The sequence below is a fragment of the Eumetopias jubatus genome, unplaced genomic scaffold (genome assembly GCF_037043125.1).
Source record: "Eumetopias jubatus isolate StellerSeaLion01/CBP00866 unplaced genomic scaffold, mEumJub1_p1.0 scaffold_8, whole genome shotgun sequence".
Classification (NCBI taxonomy): Eukaryota; Metazoa; Chordata; class Mammalia; order Carnivora; family Otariidae; genus Eumetopias; species Eumetopias jubatus.
Window position 1 is genome coordinate 81,980,552 of NW_028274814.1, and position 11,712 is coordinate 81,992,263.

Genomic DNA, 11,712 nt, shown 5'->3' on the forward strand with positions numbered 1-11,712 from the left:
CATTTTCAATGTGACTTTTTTTAAAACTCAGAAATTTTATATAACTCTTTTCTGATTCTGGAGTTTGGAAACTGAGGTCAACTTTAGTATGGTTTATGAAGCCTCTCTTTGCCCAGAGACCTACAGATCTGAGCCCTGAAAAGAAGGGATCTTGGGCACAGCTGAATGGCTCCATTGACCTCACTCTGGTTTCCAGCCTAGGAAGGGCTGACAGGCTCCAGCACTTTCTTCCAGGGTCCACAAAGGGCAGAGGCCTGAAGTTAGGCATCACAGGGTTCTCAGCCGGGCCTCTAAGACCCCCTCCTCCCACTTTGCAGAGCAGAGAGGAGGCGGCTGCAGAGAAGAGGATATGAGCTCGGTTCTCTGCTCCTCCCTCTCCTTGCTTTTCCCCACACCCACCCTCTCCCACACAGAGGCCATCTCCCCCACAGAGACTGGGAAGAGGGAGGGGGGCGGGGTTGGGGACTGAGGGATCAGAAGCCCCACAGCGCCCTGTCTCTGAAGGAAGCTCTGGCCAGGGCAGCTGTGCTGGCTCATGCTCCCCTCCTCGTGCTGCGTGCCCCCTCCGGCATGATGCTGGGGACTCTGGGCCTTTGGGTACCACTTCCCACAGCTGTGCGCGGTAAGTGTCTACAGGGAGGGGCAGGGCCTTTTCACTCACCCACGGAGGAAAAGGGTGGAAGCAGCAGCCACCCCTTTGGAAGCGTGAGTGGGGTGGGTAAGTGAGGGCAAAAAGTAGAGCCATGTGTCCCCACGGTGAGGTCAGGTTCCAGACCTCTGCTGACCCTATTTCCTCCTCTGGCTTTACCATGCTGGCCCTAGGGTATGAAACATGTTGCGTCTCTCCTTTTGGCTGCTGCTTTTGCCCCTGCATTCGTGCCCATCTTGAACCCTCCCCTCTCCCCACCCTGGGCCACAGCACCCCCAAGCAGGCGGACCTGTGTGTTCTTTGAGGCCCCTGGAGTGCAGGGAAGCACAAAGACACTGGGGAAGCTGCTAGATGCAGGACCAGGGCCCCCCAGGGTTATCCGCTGCCTCTACAGCCGCTGCTGTTTTGGGATCTGGAACCTGACCCAAGACCAGGCACAGGTGGAGATGCAAGGTGAATGGCCAAGTATATAGCAGGTGGTAGCTAGGGTGGGAGACAGGTACATCCTGGGGTGGGGGTGACAGCAGCGGGAGAGGAGGAGAATTGGAATGTGTGGAGGGCAAGAAAAGCCTGTATGAGATGGAGGGGTTGCCTCTGATAGAGAAGGGGGTTATCCTCTCTGTTCCTAGACTCTATTATGCTCGCTCGCCCTCTCTTTCTCTCCCTTTCGCCCTTTCTCTCCTCTTCTAATCCCACCCCATCAGGATGCCGAGACAGTGATGAGCCAGACTGTGAGTCCCCCCACTGTGACCTGAGCCCCCGAGCCCACCCCAGCCCCAGGTCCACTCTCTTCACCTGCTCCTGTGGCACTGACTTCTGCAATGCCAATTACAGCCATCTGCCTCCTCCAGGGAGCCCTGGGACTTCTGGCTCCCAGGGTCCACAAGCTGTCCCAGGTAGCCACGCAGGGTGCTGGGGCCTGGTGGGGGCTGGGGCCCAGGTTAGGGTGAGAGGTAGAATCAGGGCCAGTTCTCACCCTACCCCCATCCCAAGTTGTCCTCCTCCTGGCCTTGAGAAGTTGGTTGCCTTGGTGACTGGGAGATAAGGGGCTTGTGACCAATGTGGGGGTGGGTCCAGAAGTAAGTTCTCTGAGGAGGGGGAGAGGAGCAGAGTGGATTTGGGGCAGGGTTCATCCAGGCTGCATTCTTGCCCTACTGTCCAGGCGAGTCCATCTGGATGGCACTGGTGCTGCTGGGGCTATTCTTCCTCCTCCTGCTGCTGCTGGGCAGCATCATCTTGGGTACTAATCGACTTCATCCCTCCCTTGTGACCCCAAGTCACTGCCCCAAAGCTCTGACCCCTCTCCGGTTTCCCCTGACCCCATGGTTCTGAGATCTCTACAGCCTGAGCCCCTTACCTCCCACAAAGCCCTTTTCCCAGTCTCCATGCCTATGCACCCTGACCCGAGGGCCCTTCTGCCCCAGCCCTGCTACAGCGAAAGACTTGCAGAGTACAAGGTGGGCCAGAGCCAGAACCAGAGCCAGAACCAGAGCCAGAACCAGAGCCAGACTCAGGCAGGGACTGGAGTGCTGAGCTGCCCGAGCTGCCTGAACTGTGTTTCTCCCAGGTGCCCGGGGGCGGGGGGGGGGGGGGGGGAGGTCCTCCAGTCCCTCCCAGAGGGTGTGCTGGGGAGGAAGCCTGGTCCTAATACTAGTGGAGGCTTGCACCCAGCACCATGTTCCCACCAGGTAATCTGGGAAGGAGGTCACACAGTGGTGTGGGCTGGGCGGCTGCAAGGCAAACTGGTAGCCATCAAGGCCTTCTCCCGGAGGGCTGTGGCCCAGTTCCAAGCTGAGAGAGCGTTATACGAACTGCCAGGCCTACGGCACGACCACATTGTCCGCTTTATCACCGCCAGCAAAGGGGGCCCTGGCCCCCTGCCCTGTGGGCCCCTGCTGGTACTGGAACTACACCCGAAGGTGAGGACCGAGGGACGTCTGTATGTCTTTGCCCGTGTGTGTATGTGGGTGCAGGGCTGGGTGGCAGCGGGGCCCTGCTCGTGTTTATTCTTCTGCTTCAGATTTCCTCTACTCTAGAACATTAAAAATGATTTTTTTTGTTGTTTTCTTGGTTTTTTATTAGACAAGAAATACTTGCTAATATTTTTAACTCATGAAACATAGAGAAGGAGCAATCAAAACTATTCATTTTCCCAACCTTAAGGAAATATCTCCAGGCACGGCCCTCCAAACCCATTTACACACTCATTCACGAAGTATTTATGCACCATATGCCATACCTCCTGTGCTAAGACAAACAGCCTCGTCCCCGCCTTTGTAGATTTTGTAGAGTAGTGGGGGAGACAGAAGTGAATCAGGTAAACACAAAAATAAGCGCCAACTGTCAAGCGTGTTAAGTGCGGAGAGAGGAGGTGCCATGAGAGAAGAATAAGGGTATGTGACTGGAGGGGAGGGTCATGAACAGGAGGGATGAAGAGGACAAGGGAGGCAGGGACCAGACCACACCTGCCCTTGTGTGCACACCGGCCACCTAAGGGCTTGGGACTCTACTAGCCCTTGCAGTCCTCTCCCTCTGAAATCTTGAATTCGGAGAAGTCCTCTCTTTGACCATGTGCCTTAATGCCTAGCTCAAAAATCTCTGCTTTCTTGGGTTGGTTGGTTTGTTTAACTTCCCTGGCACACTAAAGGTGCTCAGTAATGTTTGTTGAATGAGGGGCACTAATGCTCCTTCCCCTCCCAGTTTCCACTTGCTCCCCACTTTTCACTCTCCTTGCCAGCCCCTCTCCCGAGGGGCCTGCTCTCCCATCCAGGCCTGACACCTCAGGCCAGGTGGTTCACAGGGAATACCACACTGAGCTCACCTTGCCTCTTCTGCTTCTGTTGTTGTCTCAAGTCCCTAGGCAGGATAAGGTAGTTACTAGTGAGTGACCCTAGAGTCAGACTGCTGGGATTCAAGCTCTACTTGTTTCTCACCAAGTGACTTCCAGCAGGTTTACTTAGTTTCCTTTCAAGCTCCTCGTCTATAAAAGAGGAGGGACAGGAGTACATATCTCCTAGGGTTGTGAGGCTTTCAGGAGGCCTGGCACACAGTAAGCACTCAGACACTTGAGCTAGGATTACTATTTTTCCCATCAATCTGACAGACGCATGTTCTCATTTCTCCCCTGCCTCTTGTCTTGGCCTGGATGGATCAGTATGTTGTCTGCTGGGAGATGCAGGGGGAAGTCTGTAGATTGATCTCTGCTTCCTGGGGTGGATCAGCCACCTCCAGCTTATGTGTTCTCCTCTTTTCTCTGCTGCTCCCCAGGGCTCCCTGTGCCACTACTTGACCCAGCACACCAGTGACTGGGGAAGTTCCATGCGGATGGCACTGTCTCTGGCGCAGGGCCTGGCATTTCTCCATGAGGAGCGCTGGCAAGATGGTGGGTGACCTGGAAGTAGGAAGCCATGGGAATCAGGAACCACACTGCTATGTTTCTGATTCTCCCTTAGCTCGGAGGGGAAGAATTGGGTCCAAAGAGAAAGGAAGAGGATCCATGCCCCTTCAACCTTGGCTTCTCTCACAGGCCAATATAAACCAGGTATCGCCCACCGAGATTTGAGCAGCCAGAATGTGCTCATTCGGGAGGATGGGTCGTGTGCCATCGGAGACCTGGGCCTTGCCTTGGTGCTCCCTGGCCTCACCCAGCCTCCCACGTGGGCCCCTACTCAACCCCGAGGCCCAGCTGCCATCATGGAGGTGAGTACTCTGGATAAGGGTGAAGCCCAGGATGATGGCAGTGTTGCTGATTGAGATGGGCCCTTTGCTGTGGCAACAGTGCAGCAGTACCTATAGCATTTGGGACATTGCAGACTCTAGTTGGGGGGAAGTTGCATGGATGAGCGTTGCGGTGAGGCTTGCCCGGGAGATGGTTCTTGGCGCTCCACGCCTTTCTCTCCAGGCTGGCACCCAGAGGTACATGGCGCCGGAGCTCTTGGACAAGACTCTGGACCTACAGGACTGGGGCACAGCCCTCCGACAAGCCGATGTGTACTCTCTGGCTCTGCTCCTATGGGAGATCCTGAGCCGCTGCCCAGATTTGTGGCCTGGTAAGGATGGGTGCAACAGTGCCTCCTCTCCCTGCCCCCCATAACTCACCCACCCATTCTAGATGCACCTACCTCCTGACGCAGGAAGTTCTGCCCTTCTCCCTCGTGGGCTTCCCACAAGGAGGCACCCCAGGGCTAGTTGACACCTAGCCCCACGTGCCTTTCCCCAGACAGCAGACCACCACCCTTCCAACTGGCCTATGAGGCAGAACTGGGCAGCACTCCCACCACCTGTGAGCTGTGGGCCTTGGCTGTAGAGGAGAGAAGGCGCCCCTACATCCCATCCACCTGGCACTGCTTCACCACAGTAAGAGGCCACCTGCTAGTGGGCTGGGGACCTGGAAAGTGTGGACATGGCTTCAAGGACTTGTCTACTGGGACCAGCCCATCTGCTTCTATCCTCCTCTCATCTGCCACCACTCCTGTCTCGTGTTCAGCTGGAGCTGGGCAAACTTGCTCTGCACCTCAGCTCATCCCCTTCTACCATAAGTCTCACGGCCCATTCCTGAGACAGACACCATCCTCCTGCTCAGACTTGCCTGGTCTGTCTCTCTCCTCCCCACCATTGGTTAGCCCTATTTCTCAGTCCCCTTCTCCAGGAAGCCCTCCTTAGCCTTGCTTCTGCCCTGAGCTCTACTCCCAAGATGGCTCCTCTCCTGGTACAATGGAGCCCAACATTCAGTCCGGTAATTCCTCACCCTGTCCCACACATCTGTGTTTCTGCCATGACTCAAGAAAAGCCAGTCCTGGGTATAAAGGGTTAAAAAAGTGGCCAAACAGTGAAATTTCAGGATTTGTATAATTAGTTTCCTAACAGGAAGCCCCTTTCCCTGCTACCTGGTCTGAAATCTCCACTGCACAAGTATCTGTTGGGTTAAACATTGTTTGCCTAAGACCCTGGTTGCCTGAATGGGAGGAGAGTAATTTCCCATCAGCATGTGAAGTCATTAACCTGAATTAGCTCCTCAGAGGAAAAGGGGGACCCTCTGGAAGACACCCAAAGAACCTGTCTCATTGGGAGCAAGACGCAAAGGGCTGGATTGCAGGGAGGAGGAAGGGAGGGAGGCCCCAGGGAGGATCAGAAGAGGAGTGTTGAAAACAGGGTAGTGGTGGACACCTTTCAACTCTGGGGCTACTCAGGGAGCCACGGAGGATCCCAGGATTAAGCCTGCTTCCCATTCTTCCCAGGACCCTGGCGGCCTGAGAGAGCTGCTAGAGGACTGTTGGGATGCAGACCCAGAAGCGCGGCTGACAGCGGAGTGTGCACAGCGGCGCCTGGCTGCCCTGGCCCGACCGCAGGAGGTCTGCCCCTCCCCAGAGAGCTGTGCCCATGACTGCCCACCTCTCTGCCCAGAAGACTGCCTCTCAACTCCTCCCCACTGCCGTTCCCCTTTGTAGGCATCAGCCGAATGTCTGCTCCTTCAGCATTCAGCAAGGCCCTTGTTCCGGGAATCCTCCTGTACCATGTCTCACCTGTAAATGTGCAGCTTATGTATAATCTATGTACATGTAAACATAAATCTGGTGATCGAATGCCCAGCTGCTCTGCTTCACCACTCACTGCCTTTCCTATTTGCCGAGTGCCTGGATCCTTCTGTGGGCATCCAGTACACTGCAGTCCTGACCAGGGCCTAAGGGATGGGTGTGCATAGGAAAGAGGTAAAGTCAGCTTTATCTCCATGTCCTTGGGCCTTCCCCACTTCATGTGATCCTGGGCTCCTCCTGTCTCTCTTCTTTTCCTTCTCTACCACAAGCCTTCTTTGGGTGGGATCACAAGGTGGTCATTGGGGAAAGATGAAATCGCTGCTCTGCAGGTGCCCTTGTGGAGGGCCTGCCCAGGGTCCTGAGGCTGAGTGGGAAGGCCTCACAGAGCATAGGAAGCTTGGGTTTTCAATGCACAGTTTCCCGGGAGTGGCAGGGGCAGTAGGTGTAGTGTCCCGTGGTGTGGGCCGAAGCTGCAAGGAACCTGGGTAGCGGGAGCATAGGCTGTGTGGAGGAGAGAGAGGAGAGGTTCTGTGGAGATCTGTAGGCAAGGCCTTGTGAGCCCTACTGAGAAGTTCTTCCTTCATTTCTTTTTGTTCTTCTCTACTGGCTTTTCTTTCCCACCCCAGGCCCCTTTCATACTGGGCGCCCCACAGGGACATTTCAGTCTGGATGCCTGGTTTATAGCCCTAGTTCGTTCGTTTCTTTCTTTCTTTCTTTCTTTCTTTCTTTCTTTCTTTCTTTCTTTCTTTCTTTCTTTCTTTCTTTCTTTCTTTCTTTCTTTCTTTCTTTCTTTCTTTCTTTCTTTCTTTCTTTCTTTCTTTCTTTCTTTCTTTCTTTCTTTCTTTCTTTCTCTTTCTTTCTTTCTTTCTTTCTTTCTTTCTTTTTCTTTCTTTTTCTTTCTTTTTCTTTCTTTTCTTTTTAGTGTTTTTGTTTGTTTGTTTGTTTTTAAGTAATATCTATACCCAACGTGGGGCTTGAACTCCTGACCTCAAGATCAAGTCCCATGCTCAAAGCTAGCCAGGCATGCCCACCCTCCCCTCCCCGTTTAGTTTCTAACTGAGTGCTCTTGGGGAAGTTACATTCTCTTTCCAGGCCTCAGGTTTCTCATCTGCTAAATCCAGGGGTTGAGGCCTTCTGGTCTAACTCCAGTAGAGCAATGGGAAGGCTTTGACTTCACTACAACAGGATTGATTCCCGGTCAGTGACCAACGAGCCCTGTGTCTTTGAGCAAGTTACTAAACCCTAGGAATCTGTTTTATCATGTATAAAATATGGGTAAAAATACCTACCCTGTTTGCAGAGTTTATTCAGGGTAAACAAGAAATGGTGACAGGTCTGGTGCAGCACCTGGCCTCAGTGGACACTCTGTAAATGGGAACAGTTGTGACTGAACATTGAGATGATCTCTTGTCCCTTTCCATGTTGGTTGTTCCAGCATTAGCCTCTGCAGAGCCTGTCCACTCTCAAGCCCTGAGACTTCACTTTCCTTCAGAACTCTAATTTTTTACAAGACATCATCACGGGAACGCCTGAAACTAAACACATCGAAATCCAAGCTCCTGCCTTCACCGAGAGGCCTGCCTTACCCTCTTCCCTGGCTCTCAAAAGCACCAAGTCCCTCTCTCTCTCTCTCTCTTTTGGTAGTCTCTACACCCAATGTGGGGTTCAAACTCATGACTCTGAGATCAAGAGTCAAATGCTCTTCCGACTGAGCCACCCTGCACTAAGTTTCTCTTGGTCCTAGAGGATCCCCACAAGGAAGGTGTTGTGTCTGCTCTGTGACCCCAACTCGTCCCACCCACCCATATCCAGTCAGTTCTCCAGTCCCACTGAGGTTGCAGGCCCCAACTATTGCAATTGCCTCTTGGCCACCTATGTTCCCCCCAGTCTTGGTTAAACACCATGCTCTGAATAATTTTTTTTTTTTAAGATTTTATTTATTTGAGAGAGAGAGTGTGAGAGAGAGACAGATCATGAGCAGGGGGCAGAGGGAGAGGGAGAAGCAGACTCCCCGCTGAGCAGGGAGCCCAATGCAAGATTCAATCCCAGGACCCTGAGATCATGACCTGAGCTGAAGGCAGCCACTTAATGACTGAGCCCCCCAGGTGCCCCTAAAAGTTATGTTTAAAGATTATTCAAGGGGGGATGCCTAGGTGGCTCAGTCAGTTAAGCGGCTGCCTTTGGCTCAGGTCATGATCCCAGGGTCCTGGGATCAAGCCCCGCATTGGGCTCCCTGCTCAGCAGGAAGCCTGCTTCTCCCTCTCCCACTCCCCCTGCTTGTGTTCCCTCTCTCACCGTGTCTCTTTCTCTGTCAAGTAAATAAATAAAATCTTTAAAAAAACCAAACAACTGTCACAACCAAGAGGAGCCTAAGGAGACACAAAAACTAAATATAATGTGATATCCTGGATAAGATCCCAGAATAGGAAAAGGACATTGGGTGAAAACTAAATAAATCTGAATAAAAGTATGGGCTTTAGTTTCTCAATCTTTCTGTAAATCTAAAACTGTTCCAAAAATAAATAAATAAAGCTTATTAAACAGAACAAAACAAAACTACGACCATCATAGTGGCCATAAATACAAAGAACAATGGGAGGGTTGTGGTAAGCATGACAATGCCTACTTGTAGTATTTTTGAGTAGGTGTGTTGTAATATGTTGTAATATGTCATTAATATAAAAGCTAGAAAACTTAGATTATAATCTTGGCTCTCCTAACTGTGAACTCTTAGAAATGTTTATTTAATTTTCTCAGAAAATTGAATGAATTATTCTCTAAGTCATTTCCAATCCAATGCTTCCACGATTCTGTGATAAAATATTAAAGTCCCCATTGTGAAGATTATTTCACCAAGGGGTGCCTGGGTGGCTCAGATGGTTAAGCGTCTGCCTTCGGCTCAGGTTGTGATCCCAGGGTCCTGGGATTGAGTCCCGCATCGGGCTCCCTGCTCGGTGGGGAGCCTGCTTCTCCCTCTGCCTCTCTCTCTCTCTCCCTGTCTCTTATGAATAAATAAATAAAATCTTAAAAAAAAAAGATTATTTCACCAAATCCAGTATGATATTGCTGATTAGTGATTCCATGCTCATAGAGATGCATAGTGCATCAAAGAGATGCAATAAATTGTATCCCTCACATCCAGTTCCCCCATTATTAACATCTTACATTAGTATGGTATGCTTGTTACCTTAATGATCCAATATTGCTTTGTGATTAAGTGATTATTAACTAATATCCATACTTTATTTTTTTAAAAGATTTTATTTATTTATTCATGAGAGAGAGAGAGAGAGGCAGAGGGAGAAACAGCCTCCCCGCTGAGCAGGGAGTCCAATGCGGGACTCCATCGCAGGACTCTGGGATCGTGACCTGAGCCGAAGGCAGAAGCTTAACCATCTGAGCCACCCAGGTGCCCAATCTTCATACTTTATAAGTACACTTTTTAGAAACTCAAAAACATAAATCTCTGAATAGAGCCAGACTCAAGGAAGGGAAACTATGTGGCTGAAGATAGGGCTGCTGGATGGTGGGAAGAAGATTGATTCTTGACTTTCCAACTTTTTTTTTTTTTTACCTCTTGGATTTTGAACTATTTGCCTGTTTTGTCTACTAAAATTTAGTATTTACTTAAAAAGTCTATGCCAGAAAAAAAGATGGAAATATTCTAAAATAACAACAGTAGTGATTCTGTTTGGATAAATGGGGCCTCAAAAACAGTTTGCTTTTTCTTTCTGCTTTTCTGTTTTCCAAATTTTCTTTAATTCTCATGAATTACTCAATAGATTATTGAAAGCACGTAAACAAATTTACTATCACCAGGAAATATTCCTTGAAAAACCACCTGTGACTTTACATTGTCTCCCTTCCGTACTTATTAGCACAACTTGTAACAATATGTTGTTTGCTGAAATTTCATTTGTGAGCATCACATTCTCACCTGGACTGTAACTAAGAGCATGGAGGGTGTGGAGGAACATAGTTTATAGTCCTTCCTGTTCCTTTATAGCAACCAGTTCAGGACTCTGCATACAGCCTGGTGGACTGGATAGAATCCTCAGTTCCTGACCTGGATCTGCTACTAACTAAGGCGAAATCTGCAATAAACCATCTGCTTTCTGAGCCTCATTTTTCTCATCTGTTCAAGGAGGGTGCATTCACTTTTGATGTGCTAAATTTATTTTCAATAAATGTTTTTTGACCAACAGACCTGATAGGAAAAAGATAAAGACCTTGTAGAGTGACACATATTTGGTTCCGTGAGAAAGTTGCATGCCTACCTGAAGTTCTTAGCAGGCAAGTGAAATGTGTCTCACGCTACTTTGCATTTCTTTAGTGCCTGTATCAGGTCTAGGGAAGTATCTACAAAATTTTTATCTTCAGCCTCTTCTCTGAATGTCCTTATCCTGGAGTGGTAGGTAGCTGCTTTTTTCTTTTGCATACTCTGGAGAAAGGTATTTTCCTTTCTGTCTGTTGCTACTTCCAGATCATTTCTTTATCTTTCTCCTCCAAAATCCCAAGCATCTTTGAAATACACGCCATCAGACCACATCACTTCCTACCTCACCTTGTTGTGATCATTTACAGACCTCCTGGTCACTCCTCTGTATTTGTTGAACATTTCAGCATCTGGCTCGAAGTCTCTTTCTTTTTATCACTACTTTTATCATCATTGTGTACGTTCTTTACATCGTTATGTAGATAATCTATTTATGTATTTATTTATGAAAGAGTTTATTTATTTGAGACAGAGTGATCGAGAGAGAGAGAGAGCACAAGCAGGGGGAGAGGCAGAGGGAGAGAGAGAAGCAGGTTCCTTGCTGAGCAGGGAGCCTGATGTGGGGCTCAGTCCCAGGACCCTGGGATCATGACCTGAGCCGAAGGCAGACAGACGCCCAACTGACTGAGCCACCGCATCAGGTGCCCCTAGATAATCTATTTAATTCTTGCTTCTTTGACCATTCACTTCCAACGAGATTTTCCTCCACTACCTCCACCAAGAACTCTTTTAAGCATTTCACTTTCTGGATACACCTTCTACCTCCTTTTCAGCTCACTTACTCTAGAGAACCTCCACTGACATCCAATCCATTGACCTGCCACTTTGTCACTATCCATCACACCCTTCTGTTTTTCCTTATTTACTCAGTTTATTTTCCATAATCTATCACCATAATCATTATCATGCATGCACACTTAATAGCCTTGCCCTCTTTTCCCTTCCCCTTCCTTGTATTTTCCAGGCAAACCCTAACCCCATTTAAAGCCAGTTCTTCTATCCCACAGCTGTACCCAAGCATTGATGTTTAACTGGAGGAAACCACCACCTGTGCCAACTAGTCCCACTTTACATATGGCTCACCAACCTCAAGTGGGCCCTTCATGCTGCCTAGCAACCCTCCTACAATTCCCTAATCAACTCATTTGCCCACTTTTTGTGATGACTATTTCTAACCTTCTCTTCCCACCTCCCTATTAAATAATAATAATAAAAAAAGAGAACAGCAATCAGCAAAGAATGGTTATATCTTC

At 49.6% G+C, this 11,712-nt stretch overlaps 1 protein-coding gene across 2 annotated transcripts; it reads left to right on the plus strand.

The window, feature by feature from the left end:
• The first annotated feature begins 555 nt into the window (after nt 1-555).
• AMHR2 (anti-Mullerian hormone receptor type 2) lies at nt 556-6,237 on the plus strand. 2 transcript variants are annotated; one of them, XM_028125717.2, is made up of 11 exons: nt 556-622; nt 920-1,102; nt 1,354-1,545; nt 1,812-1,889; nt 2,074-2,216; nt 2,338-2,568; nt 3,917-4,031; nt 4,176-4,348; nt 4,551-4,698; nt 4,869-5,005; nt 5,887-6,182. In XM_028125717.2, exons 1-11 carry the CDS (start codon nt 571-573, stop codon nt 6,094-6,096), a joined length of 1,662 nt encoding a protein of 553 aa, XP_027981518.2. In that variant the 5' UTR covers nt 556-570; the 3' UTR covers nt 6,097-6,182. The 2 variants fall into 2 exon arrangements, with proteins under 2 accessions (XP_027981518.2, XP_087882234.1); XM_088026108.1 differs by lacking the exons at nt 556-622; nt 920-1,102 and having other exon boundaries at nt 1,129-1,545; nt 5,887-6,000; nt 6,097-6,237.
• The last annotated feature ends 5,475 nt before the right edge of the window (nt 6,238-11,712 follow it).